The sequence below is a fragment of the Lepus europaeus genome, chromosome 18, assembly GCF_033115175.1.
Source record: "Lepus europaeus isolate LE1 chromosome 18, mLepTim1.pri, whole genome shotgun sequence".
Classification (NCBI taxonomy): Eukaryota; Metazoa; Chordata; class Mammalia; order Lagomorpha; family Leporidae; genus Lepus; species Lepus europaeus.
In genome coordinates, this window is record NC_084844.1 from 43,375,010 (window position 1) to 43,393,097 (window position 18,088).

Here is an 18,088-nt window from a genome sequence, read left to right on the forward strand (position 1 = left end):
TCTTTTTGCATCAGAGAAAATTGCTCAAACCTGTTCTTTTTTAAAAAAGTTCTAAGCAACTTTTTTTTTAAAAGAGATTTATGTTTATTTATTTGAGAGGTAAGAGTTACAGACAGTGAAAGGGAGACAAAGAGAAAGCTCTTCCCTCCATTGGTCACTCCTCAGATGGCCACAATGGCCGGAGCTGCATCGATCTGGAACCAGGAGCTTTTTCGGGGTCTCCCATGTGGCTGCAGGGTCCCAAGCACTTGGGCCATCTTCTACTGCGTTCCCAGATTCAGCAGGGAGCCAGATTGGAAGATGAGCAGCCGGTGCCCATATGGGATGCCAGTGCCACAGGCAGAGGATTAACCTACTGTGCCACGGCACTGGGCCCTCTAAACAACTTTCTTTTTTGTTCTCCTGGTGTCAATATCTCTAAAGTGTTCCCATTTATTTCCTTGATCCTCAGAAGGTTCCTTATGTCTTGCTTTTTCCTGCCTCTAAATTTGTCCTTCATGAACTCATTTTCTTCTTCAGTAACCTTCATGGTAATCTAGCAGAATGTTCTGCTTAAACTCTGGTACTTGAAAGCTTCTGGACAGTGAAATTAGATGATTATTTTACTTTGTTTCAAAACAATTTTTGAACCCATGAATACTCATATTTGAGCACTATGCACTTATATTTCAGCTATTGACATTGATGTGCATTCTTCTAAAGAATGTCATATTGTTTTGCTTTTATTTATAATATATTAATGTCTTTGTGCTTCCATAAATTTTAATACCCAGATTTTTAAAATAAAAGGAGGAAAAATATAAAGCTTGGGGGTCATTGTTATAGTGCAGCCAACACTTGCAATGCCTGCATCTCATATCAGAATACCAGTTTGAGTCCTGACTACTCTGCTTCTGATCCATTTCCCTGGTGATATACTTTGAAAGCAGTGGTTGATGGCATGGGTACTTGGGTCCCTGCCACCAACGTGGGAGACCCAGATGGAGTGCTGGACTTGGCTTTGGGACACAGCCATTAAGGCCATTTTGAGAGTGAACCAGCAAATGAAGGATCTAATAAAAGAAAAAGCTTCTTTCTGCAAAGAAAAAGAACATTGTAACCAAAAGTAAAAGTACTACCCCATCCGTGTCAGATTTCCTTTAGTAAAAAGTAGAAATTGTTGTTTCTTTTTCCCAGACTTACATTGTCTATTTTCACCTCCCATCAAAGGCCTGTCCTATAGTTTCCAGCAATCTCTAATTCAGACATTCCCCGCCCCCCCCCCCCCAGTTTCCTGTCAAGGAGGATTACCCATCATAAACAAAAAAATTAAGCTTGAGTCCTGTGACCCTTTTATACACACACACACAAATATACTTTGAAAAGTTCATGGAAAAATAGAATTACAAGATAGTAACGTTTTCCACAAACTGAAGACCCCACATATGTAACGTGTTCATTTAAAGTGCTTAATTTTTTTTTTTAAGATTTATTTGAAAGACAGTTACAGAGAGAGGTAGAGACAGAGAGAGGTCTTCCATCTGATAGTTCACTCCCCAGGTGGCCTCAATGGCTGGAGCTGCACAGATCCGAAGCCAGGACCCAGGAGCTTCTTACAGGGCTCCCATGTGGGTTCAGGGGCCCAAGGATGTGGGCCATCTTCTACTGCTTTCCCAAGCCATAGCAGAGAGCTGGGTCGGAAGAGGAGCAGCCAGGACTAGAACCAGCGCCCATATGGGATGGCCAGGGCTTTTAACCCACTGTGCCACAGCACTGGCCCCACAGTGCTTAAAGTTTGTAATACCCATTTTTAAAAATAATAAGAAACATGAGGCTATTTAAGTAAGCATGTATGATTTATAAGGTCAGAGAAAATAGTTCCTGAGTTGCCAAATTTATTTTTATAACTTGACTCAAAAATAGTATAAGAGAGGGGACAGCACTGTGGTGCAACGGATTAAAGCCCTGCCCTGAAGCACTGGCATCCCCTATGGGTGCTGGTTCTAGTCCTGGGTAATCCTCTTCTGATCCAGCTCTCTGCTATGGCTTGGGAAAGCAGCAGAAGATGGCCCAACTCCTTGGGCTCCCAGCACCCATGTGGGTGACCTGGAAGAAGCTCCTGGTTCCTGGCTTCAGATTGGCGCAGCTCCAGCCATTGCAGCCATCTGGGGAGTGAACCATCGGATGGAAGACCTCTCTTTCTGTCTCTACCTCTTTCTGTAACTCTGTCTTTCAAATAAATAAAATAAATCTTTAAAAAAAAAAGTATAAGAATAAAGACTTGAACAAAATGAATTCTCAGGAGGTAGAAGGAATGTGGTAGGAAAAATTTGCCACTTAAGATTTTTTAACCTTTGTAGTTTTCAGTTATTGACAAAGGGCTTATTATTTGGCTGCTCAACCTGACATTTCTTCTTCTTTTTTTTTTTCCCAAAGAAACCTTTTATTTAATGAATACAAATTTCATAATTACAACTTTAGGAATATAGTGATTCTTCCCACCATACCTGATCTCCCACCCCCATTCCTAACCCACATCTTCCCTCTCCCATTCTCAGTCCCATTCTCCATTAAGATTCATTTTCAATTAACTTTATACACAGAAGACCAGCTGTATGCTAGATAATGATTTCAGCAATTTGCACGGACACACACACACAAAAAAAATAAATAAACTTTGATAACAAGTTTTACAGTTAATTCACATAGTACAACTCATTGAGGACAGAGTTCATGCATGGGAAGTAAGTCCACAGTGACTCCTGTTGTTAATTTAGCAATTAACACTCTTAATTTATGGTATCAATGATCACTGAAGGCTCTTGACATGAGCTTTCAAGGCTATGGAAGCCTTTTGAATCCACAGTGTCCATCATTATTTAGACAAGGCCATAAGCAAATTGGAACTTCTCCCCTCCGAGAAAAGTACATCCTTCTTTGATGACCCCTTCTTTCTACTGGGGTCTCTCTCACAGAGATCCTTCATCCAGGACTTTTTTTTTTTTCTTTCTTTTTTCTTTTTTTTTTTTTTTTTCCACAGTGTCTTGGCTTTCTAAGCCTGAAATGCTCTCATGGGCTTTTCAGCCAGACAGGAATGCCTTAAAGGCTGATTCTGTGGTCAGAGTGCTATTTAAAGCAATTGTCATTCTATGAGTCTCCTGTGTGGACTGCTTCCCATGTTGGAACATTCTCTCCTTTTGAATTCTATCTATTATCATTACCAGACATTTAATCTTATTTATATGATCCCTTTAACAGTTAACCCTATCTATATGATCACTTTAACACTTGATATGGTCACTTTAACACTTAAGATGGCATTTTTTACCACCAGCTTAATGGGATTTGGGGTCCCATGGCAAGTTTTTAAACTAACCTTAGAAGTAAGTCCTTAGGAGTGAATGCAGAACTACACAGCTTTACAGTTACAAACTTCCTCCTCCCTCTCTTAATCCCATTGTTACTTTTTACTGAGATCTATTTTCAGTTGACTTTATATACCTATGATTAACTCTATGTTAAGTAAAGAGTTCAACAAATAGTATGAAGAAGGGAAAAAACTTCCTTGACAGTCAAGACAAGGGTTGTTCAAGTCATTGCTTCTCAAAGTCAATTTCACTTCTACAGATTTCCTTTTAGGTGCTCCATTATCACAGATCAGAGAGAACATACGGTATTTCTCCCATTGGAACTGGCTTATTTCACTAAGTATGATGTTTTCTGGATTCAACTATCTTGTTGCAAATGACTGGATTTTTTTTTTTTCTACTGTTATGTAGTACATGGTTGATTCCATGTCTTAGCTATTGTGAAGTGAGCTGCCTTATACAGCTGATTTCATTTCCCTTTAAATTCCCAGGAGTGGAATGGCTGGGTCATATGGTAGGTCTCTATTCAGATTTCTGAGGTATCTCCAGACTGTCTTCTTTAGTGGTTTTACCAGTTTACAGTCCCACCAACAGATTAGGGTACCTTTTTTCCCACATCCTCACCAGCATTTGTTGTTTGTTGGTTTCTGTATAAATGCCAGAGGTGAGGTGAAATCTCATTGTGGTTTTGATTTGCATTTCCCTAATAGCTAGTGATCCTGAGCATTTTTGCATGTGCTGTTGGCCACTTGGATTTCTTTTTTTGAAAAATGTCTGTTTAAGTCTTTGCCCATCTCTTAACGGGGTTGTTTGTTTTGTTGTTGTGGAGTTTCTTGATCTCTTTATATATTCTGGTTATTAATCCTTTATCTGTTGCATAGTTTGCAAATAATTTCTCCTATTCTGTTGGTTGCCTCTTCAATTTCCTGAGTGTTTGTTTTGCAGTACAGAAGCTTCTGAATTTGATGTAATCCTGTTTGTTAATTTTGGCTTTGATTGCCTGTGCCTCTGGGGTCTTTTCTAAGAACTCATTGTCTATGCCAATATCTTGCAGGATTTTCTCAATGTTCTCTAATAATTTGATGATATCAGGTCGTAGTTTTAGGTCTTTAATCCATTTTTAGTGGATTTTTGTGTAAGGTGTATGGTAGGGGTCCTGCTTCATACTTCTGCATGTCAAAATCTAGTTTTCTCAGCACCATATGTTGAAGAGGACATTTTTTTGAAAAGCAAAGGGTTTTTACAACCTAGGTTTGAGTCCAAACACTGTGCTGAGTAGCTTTACCTGTCCCAGTTTCAGTGTATTTTATTTCTTAAATGAGAAAAGTTATAAATTACGCAGTTATTAGGATTAAATGAGATGACGTTTAAAGTAGCACATAATTTCAAAAAATGCTAATGTTCATTCTCCCTCTCATAGTCAGTAATTAAGATTGTAACTTAACTGTCTTTTATTTTAAAGTAATCCATGTGCTCTGATGGTATTTGGTTAAGAACGGAGAATAATAGACTCATTAAGGCAAGCTCCTATGCAAAACAACTTGGTGGAGTGGAAAGACCACTGGAATAACTAATCCTGGCTTTTTACGGGCAAGAATAGGACTATGGGTAAATCACATAAGCTCTCTAGTCCACATTTGTATTTCTACTAAGTAAAGTTTTCCAGTGATTAATATTTGAGAAAACAGTAAAGAAGCTTGAAATAAATTAACACAGATAATGTTGCTTCTCTTGGGCACCTGAGGCTAATTGTTCATTTGCATCATTCATTTTTCTGAAGCAAATCAGTACATTTTGAAATTCATATTTCATGGTGCTACTTAACTAATTGCTACAATCAGCAGTGATTTATTGTGTAGCAGGGCTGTTCAAATCACTCTGAGGTTGGCATACCATGTATAGTGCATTTTTAACCATCATGTTTTTAATCACAAGTTTTAAAAGGGGATATTCTAATATTCTCCTAAAAGCCCTAACTTTGGCTCTATGGTCTCTCTTTGCCCAGTGGTAACTTAAGAAGCCATAGGGAAGTTATTGGCCCACTGCGTGGGTACACCAGCTGTTGGAGAGGCTGTCCCATTTAGAGGGACCAAAAGTGGGAAAGAACATCCTATTTTTACTCTTGTATGGAGACCCTCATTAAATTACTCAGAAACAACAATCAGATAGATGCTGTTCAAGTTAATGGCACCTCTGAATCCCTGTCAAGAGAGCTTTATTTAATGTGCAACAGACCTGGAGTGATGCAGGTGTCTTTTCAGACCCTCATTTAATGTAAGCTGCTTTAGTTGGCATGGCAACTAGTTGAGCCATCTGGGAGACATTATGCTGGGGATTGAGACTTCAGAGGATTCTGCTACAGCAAAGCAAAAACCTTATCATAAAGTAGTATGTGTTGCTCCCAAATTTTTGCAGCTACATTGTTAAGTTTTCAAATTCAGCAATTATATTTTCCAAAGAAAACTGTAGGCCGGCGCCGCGGCTCACTAGGCTAATCCTCCGCCTTGCGTCGCCGGCACACCGGGTTCTAGTCCCGGTCGGGGCACCGATCCTGTCCCGGTTGCCCCTCTTCCAGGCCAGCTCTCTGCTGTGGCCAGGGAGTGCAGTGGAGGATGGCCCAAGTGCTTGGGCCCTGCACCCCATGGGAGACCAGGAGAAGCACCTGGCTCCTGCCATCGGATCAGCGCGGTGCGCCGGCCGCAGCGCGCTACCGCGGCGGCCATTGGAGGGTGAACCAACGGCAAAAGGAAGACCTTTCTCTCTGTCTCTCTCTCTCACTGTCCACTCTGCCTGTCAAAAAAGAAAAAAGAAAAGAAAAGAAAACTGTAAAAGGTTGGCCTGGTTGTTTTTCTGTGGGGAAAAAAAAAAAAAACTGCTGTATTCATGGAATGAAAAATGTATTTCCCCTAAGAATTTACTTTCCTAACCTAAAACATGACAAAATATATTATTAGCATATTGGTTGATTTAATCACTTTGTGAGAGGCTTGTGTTTTGATCTTTTATGTTTAAGAGATAATAGCTTTCTGCACAGAAGTTAAAGGAAATGGTAGACTGGAGCTCTGTGTGTCCTATGTATCTCTGTGCCCTGGACTTTCTGATTTAATTAGAATTTACTAGCCTGCCCCTCTTCTTTTTTGACCCAACCTATTATCTCCTCAAGGAGCAGAGATATGAAAGTAGTATTCTTTGACATGCCTGTTTCTTAAATATTATAATAGAATGGTGAATGAAAGGCTTTTCAAGTTCACCAGTCCTGAAGACAGTGACATGATGATATAATTATTCATGTTTAACAGAGGAATTACCTTGTTAGTGGTGGGTCAAAAATAGCCCAGTTTGTTGGTTTGAGTCCATTAGACTTAGGATGAGCAACATCCTGATCTGATATGCTTAATAATGCTAAGTATCAGAATTTTTTTTCAAAAATGAATAGTTATGAAAATATCTGGTTAGAACAGTACCCATTCCAGCCAGACAGTATTTTCCTTTTTCTACTTTCTTTGAAAATGCATGTAATGTTATTTCATATTTAATCTCTGTTTGGGTCTTTTTGTATCAGTTTGTTCCTTTTATAAGTCAAAGCAAATTTTCCAAGTGCCAGCACTCTGAATTCAACCAGATAAGTTGAAAATTAAGATGTTTTCTCTGCATTTACTTGCATACCAACTGTCACTGTTAATAGTAAAGATCCTGACATCACAACTTGGCTGCCAGTTTTGTAAGATGTGAAGCAGAACAGAAAATAACCTACTCTTCAGATCCATGCAAGACCTTTTCTATCCCAGTGGGAGCAAAAAAAGTTCTCAGTAAACTCAGCTGACATGACTGACATCCCATACAGCTAAATGTTTCGTACTCTTTGTTAAGGAGTTGTTTTTTTCTGAATACAATCTTAAAAAAAAAAAAAAAAGCTTTATTTATTTATTTGAAAGGCAGAGTTACAGAGAGGCAGAGAGAGAGAGGGAGGGCTTCCATCTGCTGGTCACTCCCCAAATGGCCAGGGCTGCACTGATCTGGAGCCAGGAGCTTCTTCCGGGTCTCCCATGCAGGTGCAGGGGCCCAAGGACTTGGGCCGTCTTCTGCTTTTCCAGGCCATAGCAGAGAGCTGGATCGGAAGTGGAGCAGCCATGTCCTGAATCGGTGCCCATATGGGATGCCAGCGCTGCAGACCAGGGCTTTAACGCACTGCGCCACAGCACCAGCCCCCTGAATACAATCTTTTTTTTTTTTTTTTTTTTTGACAGGCAGAGTGGACAGTGAGACAGAGAGACAGAGAGAAAGGTCTTCCTTTGCCATTGGTTCACCCTCCAATGGCTGCTGCGGTCAGTGCACTGCGTCTGGCGCACCGCGCTGATCCGATGGCAGGAGCCAGGTGCTTCTCCTGGTCTCCCATGGGGTGCAGGGCCCAAGCACTTAGGCCATCCTTCACTGCCTTCCCGGGCCACAGCAGAGAGCTGGCCTGGAAGAGGGGCAACCAGGACAGAATCCGGCACCCCGACCGGGACTAGAACCCGGTGTGCCGGCGCCGCAAAGTGGAGGGTTAGCCTATTGAGCCGCAGCGCCAGCCCTGAATACAATCTTAAATTGACAACTGTGTTTGTTCATTTGGGTTGCCGTAACAAAACTACCATAAATTAGGTAGCTTATAAGCAGTTATTCCCAGTTCTAGAGGATCAGATGTCTAAAGTCAGTATCCAGAAAGATTGGTGTCTGGTGGGGCCCACTTCCTGGTTTGTAGTGTTTTGTAAGCTAAGGGCCGGTGCCATGGCTCACTTGGCTAATCCTCCGCCTGCAGGGCCGGCACCGCAGTTTCTAGTCCCAGTTGGGGAGCCAGGTACTAGTCCCGGTTGCTTGTCTTCCAGTCCAGCTCTCTGCTGTGGCCTGGGAGGGCAGTGGAGGATGGCCCAAGTGCTTGGGTCCCTGCCCCCGCATGGGAGACCTGGAGGAGGTACCCGGCTCCTGGCTTCAGATTGGTGTAGCACCGGCTGTGGCGGCCATTGGGGGAGTAGGCCAATGGAGGAAGGACCTTTCTCTCTGTCTTTCACTGTCTATAACTCTCTCTCTGTCTCTCTCTCTCTCTCACTGTCTAACTCTACCTGGCAAAAAAAAAAAAAAAAAAAAAAACTGTAAGCTAACATGGTGAAAAGGACTGACAAGGAGCCAGCCCTGCAGTGCCAGCATCTATGGGCGCTTGGTTCGAGTTCTGGCTGCTTCTCTTCCAATCCAGCTCTCTGCTATGGCCTGGGAAAGCAGTAGAAGATAGTTCCTGAGCCCCTGCACCCACTTGGGAGACCTGGAAGAAGCTCCTGGCTCCTTGCTTCGAGTCGGCACAGCTCTGGCCGTTGCAGCCAACTGGGGAGTGAACCAGTAGATGGAAGAACTATTTCTCTCTATCTCTCCTCCTCTCTGTGTGTAACTCTTTCAAGTAAATAAATAAATAAATCTTTTAAAAAAAAGAAAAGGACCGACAAGACCCCCTAAGCCCCTTTTATAGGGACACTAATCCCCTTAGTGGGGCCTCTGCCTGCATGACTTCATCACCTCTAACCCTGTGGTCTCGGAGGCTAGGGTTTCAGCATATGGATTTAGTGAGACACAAGCCATGTGCAACAACTCTGAATACGTTGATGGACATTGTGAAGTTTTCCTCTTTGGGTTGTTTTGTTTTTCCTGTATAATATTCCTTTGATGTTTGGTTTTGATTTTGTGTTTTTTTTTTTGTTTGTCTTTGTCACTTGAGATTTCTGGAACCAGCAGAACTCCAGAATATTGGGACTTCTGATTAAGACTTAATGGTGCAACTGTTTTCTTGTCCCTATCCTGAGGTTAATATTTCCTAGTGTGAAAACATGTTTCACTATATACAAAAGAATCAATACCCTTAATATAAGAAGCTGTCTTACAAATAAAAATTATCACCCCAGTAGGAAATTGAACAAAGGACAAGAACAATTTTTTTTCATTTCAGTTTTTCTATCATACACATACATGTGAGAAGGTCTTCAAAAAAGTCCATGGGAAATGTGCATTACCTTTTAATTCCATTTTTTGGGGGGCCAGCATTGTGGAACAGTGTGTTATCACTGCCTACAGTGCCAGCATCCTATATGGATGAAGGTTTGTGTCTTGGTCGCTCCACTTCTGATCCAGTTTGGAGAAAGTAGTGGAAGATGTCCCAAGTGCTTGGGCCCCTACCACCTACCTACATAGGAGACCTGGAAGAAGCTCCTGGCTTCCTGGCTTTGGCCTGGCCCAGCCCTAGCCATTGTGCCCATTTGGGGAGTGAACCAGCAGATAGAAGATCTCTCTCTCTGCAACTTTGCCTTTCAAATAAATGAATAAAATTTAGAAAAAAAATTCTATTTCCTAGGAACATTTTGAAACCCTCTTATTTGTGGAAAATAAACATGTAAACTAGTTTTCTGCCTGAAAGCATAGTTGATAGAACACAAATCTTTACTACCATTCCTTCTGCCAGTCCTTCTAAAATGTCAGTAAAGGGTTAAAAATTCAGACTGGAAGAAGCAGAAAACCAAGCTACCAGTAGTGAGAACCCAGAAACAGGTTGGTTCTTGCTCTAGAACATGAGAAAGACTCAGGAATTGAAAGCATCAAGTACCTCAGAAAGTGGGGATGTAGGTGGGCCCAAACACAGTATTGGTTACAATCATGTGTAAGAGATACCCTGCCCTACAGGTGACTACATGTTTTATTTCTTCAAAACAGCATGGACAACTATGGTACCTCTGGCTCCTAACCCCACTGACACAGAACCCTGGAAGCCTGACCTGTAGTTCTACAACAGAAGACTTGAGGATTTTTTTTTTTTTTTTCCTGGAGGAATGGATTAACCCAGTAGAGAATCTACACATAATTGAGGTTCCCACATAAGGTACTACTATACAGCTGGAAGCACTCCCATAGAGTATTGTTATTGTGAATGAGTGTAACAGCCTGAACTTCCAGTGGTAGGGGTCACTCAATTCATGGCATACCACATAGAATGGAAAACAATATTATGTCACAGAATACATAATACCATGCGAAGATGTTCATGGTTTTTTTTTTTTTTTTTAACATTTATTTACTTGAAAGGTAGAGTTCCAGAGAGAGATCTTCCATCTGCTGGTTCACTCCCCAGAAGGCCGCAATGGCTGGAGCTGGGCCTATCTGAAGCCAGGAACCTGGAGCTTCCTCTGGATCTCCCACATGGGTTCAGGGGACATCTTCCCCTGCTTTCCCAGGCTATAGCAGAGAGCTGGATTGGAAGTAGATCAGCCAGGACTCAAACCAGCGCCCATATGGGATGCTGGCACTGGCAGGCAGTAGCTTTACCTGCTATGCCACAGCGTCAGGCCCCATGGTATTTTAAATATTATACATACACACATATAGGTAAATTCCTGCTTTGACATCATAATTCTACTTCAAGGAATCAGTCATTAGGAATAATCAGTAAATAATGAAAATAGCATACTTTTTTTTTAATTTATTTGAAAAAATTACACAGAGATAGAGAGGCAAAGAGAGAGAGGTCGTCGATCTGCTGGTACTCTCCCCAATTGGCAGCAACGGCCGGAGCTGAGCCAGTCAGGAACCAGGAGCTGCTTCTGAGTCTCCCACACAGGTGCAGGGGCCCAAGAACCTGGGCCATCTTACGCTGCTTTCTCAGGCCATAGCAGAGAGCTGGATCAGAAGTGGAGCAGCTGGGACTCAAACCGGCGCCTATATGGGATGCTGGCACTGTAGATGATGGCTTTTCTCACTACACCACAGTGCCAGCCCCCGAAAATAGCATACTTTTATAGGATGTTTATCCCAGGGTTATTTAAATATATAAAAAAAAGTAACAGATTTTCAACAATGATGGATTAAGTGACTTATACCCACACATTAAAACACTGTACAGTCATAAAAATCCTGCTTTATTAGACCATTGACTGCCAGGGCCCTCTTATTTTTTATTTATATGTTTATATTTTATTAAGGCTGCAAATCCATGTTATTATTTATAATAAATTATTAATTATCTTATTAATAAATTATCGATTATTTTATTAATTATAATTGATTACTAATTTTAATGAATTAATGATTTGTTGATTAATTGTTTTATTATGATATATGAGTTATAATAAGCATATTAAGTATATTTTAGCATATATAGGTATACACATTATTTTCATCAAAATGATATAGGTTGGTTTAAAGAGAGAGGACTCTGAGTGGTTTCTATATTCTTTGTGTTCCTCAGTTTTCTACAATGAAATTAGAAAAAGGCTATTAACAGAAATTTTCTTCTTTTTTTTTTTTTTTAAAGAATCATTTTATTTATTGAAAGGTAGAAACACAGAGAGGTCTTCTATCCACTGGTTCACTCCCCAACTGGCCTCAGTGACCAGCGCTAGCGCTGGGCCAGGCCCAAGCCAGGAACCAAGAGCTTCTTCATGGTCTGCCAAGCATGGGTGCAGAAGCCTAACAACTTCGGCTGTCCTCCGCCGCTTTCCCAGGTGCATTAGCAAGGAGCTGGATCAGAAGGGGAACAGTGGGGACTGGTCCCAGCACCCATATGGGATGCCAGCACTGCAGGCCAAAGGCTTTAAAGTGCTGTGCCACAGCACCAGCCCCAGAAATTTTCAAAAATACATGAAAGTAGAGACAAACAGTGGTTACAGCAACTCTCAAATACTCATTGCCCAGCTATAACAATGTTAATCATCTTGCCAGTTTCAGTATTTTTATCCCTTTTTGTTAGGGAGAGGGAAAGGAGAGCTGGGATAAAGTAGATCCCAAACATTATTTTACCTGTAAATACATAAACATATATTTCTAACTCTTAAGAACTTGAAAAAATAATCATTTTTACATTATTACACCTAACAAAGTTAGCTAATTTCTTAATATCTCAAAAACCTCTTTTTGCATTAGGATCTAAACAAAGTACACAGATTTTGTATTTGGATATCATCTCTCTCTCTCTCTTTTTTTTTTTAATTTTACTTATTTGAAAGTGTTAGAGAGAAAGAGAGAGAGAGAGAGAGAGAGAGAGAGAGGTCTTCCATCCACTGGTTCACTCCCAAAATGGCTGCAACGGCCAGAGCTGATCTGATCTGAAGCCAGGAGCCAGGAGCTTCATCCAGGTCTCCAATGTGAGTGCAGGGGCCCAAGGACCTGGGTCATCTTCCACTGCATCCCAGGTGCGTTAGCAGGGAGCTGGATTGGAAGAGGAGCAGCCAGTACTGAAACCGGCACCTATATGGGATGCGGGTGCTGCAGGCCAGGTCTTTAACCTGCTGTACTACAGCACCAACCTCTATATTGTATCTCTTGAGTCTCTCTTTATCTCAAACATTCCTGCCTGCCTTCCCCTCTTCAGATACATTTTTTGGGAGCTGTGTCATTGATTTGTTGGAGAAATTTTTTGTGAACAGTGGCCTACATTCTGTGTTTGACTGGTTGCTTCTTCATGGTGGCTTGTTTTTCATTCCCCATTTTTTTTTTTTTTTAATTTGAAATACAGTTACAGAGAGAGGTAGAGACAGAGAGAGGTCTTCCATCCACTGGTTCACTCCCCAGATGACCTCAACAGCCAGAGCTGTACCAATCCGAAGCCAGGAGCCAGGAACCTCCAGGTCTCTCACGCGGGTACAGGGGCCCAAGGAGTTGCGCCATTCTCTACAGCTTTCCCAGGCCTTAGCAGAGAGCTGGATCGGAAGAGGAGCAGCCAGCACTAGAACTAGCACCCATATGGGATGCCAGCGTCCCAGGCCAGGGCTTTAACCCACTGTACCACAGTGCTGGCCCCGAACCCCCATATTTGTAATAAACCCGTGATTGGGGGGTTAGAGGATTGATTATTCAAATTTAAGTTTTCTTAGGCATTAATACTTTTGTAGGCAGCGATGTACATATCCCCAGGGCATAGTATCTTGATCCATGTTAAGTATTGCTAAAATTGGTATATCGAGTTGATGTCAGATTCTTCCTCATCTCTTTTAGGTGTTTTTACCAGCCATTGTTGGTGCTTCATCTGTGATTTCATAGAAACTGCAGAACAGTGATTTTTCTTTTTCCTAACTCTACTTTCTATCTGCATTTATTCACTGAAGTTCATCTATAAAGGACACAGTAAACATTTAGTAGGTTTTCTTATAGTTTTTTTAAATGTTACTCAAAAAGAAGAAAAGAAATTAAACTTATGGAGTGCCATTGAAGCAATTTTAAACATGGTGAAATCTAAACTTTGCTACTTGGGTAAATGGGTAAATCCAATGCCTCTGATACTGACATCCCATATGGGTGTCAGTTTTTGTACTGACTGCTACAGTTCTCTGTTAATGCCCTGGAAAAAGCAGTGGAAGATGATGACCCAAGTGTTTGGGCCCCTGCCACTCACCTGGAAAACCCGATGAAGCTCCTGGCTCCTAGCTTCAGCCTGGCCCAGCTCTGGCTGTTCTAGCTATTTGTGGAGTGAATCAGGCGTCTCTGTTTCTCCCTCCTTCTCTGTAACTCTGACTTTCAAATAAATAATGTTTTAAAAATGAAATAAACCACTATTGTGTAACGTTTATTAGTTGGCTTACCTTCAGTTTCCTCATCTATAAATGGAGTGCCACAAACTTCTTGCAGAGATGCCCTGAAAACTAGATGAGATGATATATTTAAATTACTAAGTACAGTGCCTATAACCTCCTAGGTGCTTAAATATATTAGTTCGCTCATTGAGATATTTATAGTTTACTGAATGCAGGCATTATTCTGAGAGTTAGGGGCAGATTTATAAACAGGCCAAAAAAACCTTGAAGTAGTGATAGGTCTACAACAACCAATAAACATAAGTAAATTAGACATGATGGTATGATAAATACTAATGGAAAAAGAACAATGTGCTGGGGGTAGCAACTGGATAGGCAATGCAAGACACAGCATTAGACTAGTCAACATCTGCTTCATTTGAAAGATAGTATTTCAGCAAAAATACAAAGGAAATGAAAGAGTTGGCTAGGCTGGCGCCGTGGGTTAACAGGCTAATCCGCCTTGCGGCGCCGGCACACCGGGTTCTAGTCCCAGTTGGGGCGCCAGATTCTATCCCGGTTGCCCCTCTTCCAGGCCAGCTCTCTGCCATGGCCCAGGAAGGCAGTGGAGGATGGCCCAGGTCCTTGGGCCCTGCACCCGCATGGGAGACCAGGAGAAGCACCTGGCTCCTGGCTTCGGATCAGCGCAGTGCGCCAGCCGCAGCACGCTGGCCACAGTGGCCATTGGAGGGTGAACCAACGGCAAAAAGGAAGACCTCTCTCTCTCTCTCTGCCTCTCCTCTCTGTGCAACTCTGCCTTTCAAATAAATAAATTTTTAAAAAATGATATCCAAAGGAATGCCACAGGTGTTAACCATGTCTTTTGACTCTTTAATTTTCTTTGCTTCCATTTCACTAACCATATGACCATAGGGACTAGAGAAAGGGAAAACCTAGACGTTCAATTGATGTAGGTACATAGTAAAGTCAATGTATCATTCACCACATGAAGCTTATAAATCCATTCCTGCAAATGCCTATCCTATCTTAAGCCCTGAAAACGGTCTTTCCATAAAGTGACCATGTTTACTGATCTCAGGAACTCTTTCTTCCTCCAGACCCCAGCTTCTCTAAACTACCACAAAAATTTCCTTCCAAAAATCAGTTACTCACTGTGTTATCAGCAATGCTCTTGTCTCAAAAATCTGATTAGATGTAGAGGGAACTGCAGAGAGTCAACGGAGCTTTTGCATGTCAGAGCCGACAATCTTGCTCCATCTAGCAGCTGCTGGAAGAGACTTCTCTCTCTCTCTCTCTCTCTCTCTCTCCACTCTGCCTGTCCAAAAAAAAAAAAAAAATCTGTTCTCCAGATTTATAAAAAAAGAAAGAAAGAAAGAAAGAGTTGGCTAAATAGATGTCTGGAATTGTAATCCCAGCATAGAGAACAGTTAAAGCAAAGGCTTATGATCGGAGTTCAGAGAAAAGCCAGGAGGAAAAGAGACAGGAGAGTGTCTGCGAGTAAGACCAGATCATATATGACCCTGTATAGCTGCTGTAAGGAATTTGACTTTACCTGAAAATGAAATGGAAGGTTTTGCAGAAGAGTGACATAATTCGGCCTATTCTGTGAAGTGCATCCAAAAATTTAGATGAATTGATGAGTGGAAAGAGCAATAGATAAATGTATGATAAAGCAAATAAGTATCCAATGTGGATGGTAGGTATATATAGGTAGTCACTTTTAATGTTTTCAGATTTTCTGTGTTTGAAAATTCTTAGAAGTTGAATAAAAACTGCCAAGAAGAAAACTAAGTATAATCCTCATGCTATCACATTTTAGTTATATATTGCTTTACAGAATAATTTTAAAAACCAACTTACAAGGAAATGGTACATACCAGATCTCATTTCCTTACTTTCATTATGAGGTTAAATGCATTTCTTTGGAAAGAATCTGAATGATAAAAGCTAAGATTAAAATATCTAAGAGTGTTAAAAATCTTAAAATTTTTTTTCTGTATCATAAAGTAAATGTTAGTATGTAAACAAAATTATACTAAAAAATTTATCTCGGCTGCTGTGTTTTAGAAATTTAGGGGTCTTGGACCAGGTTGATAACAGTGGACGTGATAAGAAGTAGCCTAATACTAAATTTTGAAGATAAAACTGACAGGAATTTCTGACAGAGTAGAAGTAGAGAGAAATTGAGAGAAAAATCAGGGGTGACTCCAAGGTTTCTGGTTTGTGGTATGGATAAAATTTAATCTGTAAAAAACTGGGTTTGCTGTGGGAAAGCCTGCAGCAAGAAAGTGGTAGAGGAAAGATCAAAATTAGTACTGCACATGTTAGTTCAAAATGTCAGTTAAGCATCCAACAGAGATGAAGAATAAGCAGTTTGGTGTATGTCTACACTTAACGAAAATTAACTAGAGATTTAAATGTGGAAGTCTAACGTGGATATTATTTAAAGGCATGGGACTAGAGCCAGGAAGCAAGGAGCAAGCCCTGGGGCATTTCAGTATTAAGTGTTGTAAGAGGAGAGAACCAACAGTGGAAACTTAGAGTAACTCATGAGGGAGAAGTTTGGTATCTTACTGTTACTTGAAAAAAAAAAAAATTGCTCCAAGGAAGAGGGAGTTGTGTGTTTTTTTGTTTGTTTGTTTTGTTTTGACAGAGTTATAGACAGTGAGAGAGAGAGAAAGGTCTTCCTTCCGTTGGTTCTCTCCCCAAATGGCCGCTACGGCCGATGCTGTGCCGATCCAAAGCTAGGAGCCAGGTGCTTCTTCCTGGTCTCCCATGCTGGTACAGGGACCCAAGCACTTGGGCCATCCTCCACTGCCCTCCCAGGCCACAGCAGAGAGCTGGTCTGGAAGAGGAGCAACCAGGACTAGAACCCAGCACCCATATGGGATGCCGGCACCACAGGCAGAGGATTAACCAAGTGAGCCACGGTGCTGGCCCCAGGAAGAGGGAGTTTTAAAATGCTATCATTTTTAATTCTTCCTGTTCCCAACTCACCTAGTTTTCTGCTTGTTTTTGTTAAAACATTAAATTAAAAATTGTCTTAGGGTTATACTTAAGTCATAAATTCACCCAAACTTAATGAGTTCTTAATTGCAGGCAAGGTCAGAGACTAGTGTCTTCCATTCTACCTGTGGCAAAAACCAATTCTTTCATGTTTAACACTGATGTAAGCAAGGGCCATTTGTATGGCTCTTGGGCTCTAGCCTTTGATAGACTGCCATGTGTTGTTTGAACAAAACCATGGGGATATGACAGAGTAGCAAGGATAGCAGCCTTGAATTGCATAACGGGGATAGGGTTCATAAACATACAAAGTTATTGAAAAAATAAAAGAATAAGCATGTTAAGATTGTAGAGAAATTTGGATTTGAAGTCATCTTTTTATGTGTTTGGGATTAGTACCATCATTTTAAAATTAAAGCTTAAGCCACAGTTGATGGATTGGTTGTGATCTTTTCTGTTGGTGCCATGGTTGCCTAGGGTGAGATCACCAGTCTTCTTATGTTTAAATACTGCATTAACACCTCTGAGTAGACCTTGAAACTGTTTGGTCTTCACACTTTTCCTGGCCTGTTTTTTAAAATGTTTACCTTTGGTTGTCTCTTTTATAATGCTGATTATAAGGAAATCATTTGGTTGTTTACTTCTGCTAACTTTTAAATATAAATTCTTTTCATTTTGGCAATGTTTTATCTTGTGCCAGCTGAAGTTTTCACCTCTGTCATACCATCTACAAGCTTTCTTTTGCTAAACTTTTCCAGCCTTGAGAATCAAGGTTATTCTCTAGATCTGGTGACTACTTTGAGAGAATTGGGGGCTGAATTCTCTAAACTCTCCTTAACATAAAACCTCAAGATACGTTGTCACAGAATTGATGCAGAGTGACCTACATAAAATTATTGTGTCTCCTCAACCACTCAGCTCAGATCATGTCAAAGTTTTTCTTTATCAGATTTTGCGAGGTAAGATTTTCTTTATGAAGGAAAAGGCAATGTCATGGTATAAATGAAATGTTTTGTTTTTCATCTGATCTTTCAAGCTTTCTTCTTCAAAGACTTTTTTTTTTGCCAAAGTATATTTCATAATTGTTATATCTGATGTTAAATAAGAATGATGTGTAAAGGTGGTCAGATAGTACTTACTTCCAGTGATGGGAGAGAAGACCCTACCAAGTTCATTAGATAGTTGAGTGAGTTAATC

The 18,088-nt window shown here is 40.9% G+C and overlaps 1 protein-coding gene across 3 annotated transcripts in view; it reads left to right on the forward strand.

The window, feature by feature from the left end:
• Nucleotides 1-18,088, forward strand: part of NLK (nemo like kinase) — a 186,601-nt gene that overhangs the window by 126,787 nt on the left and 41,726 nt on the right. For all 3 annotated transcript variants that reach the window (XM_062216153.1, XM_062216152.1, XM_062216154.1), the window contains exon 4: nucleotides 17,744-17,850. In XM_062216153.1, coding sequence (XP_062072137.1) covers nucleotides 17,744-17,850 — 107 coding nt within the window. The remainder of the gene's footprint in view (nucleotides 1-17,743; nucleotides 17,851-18,088) is intronic.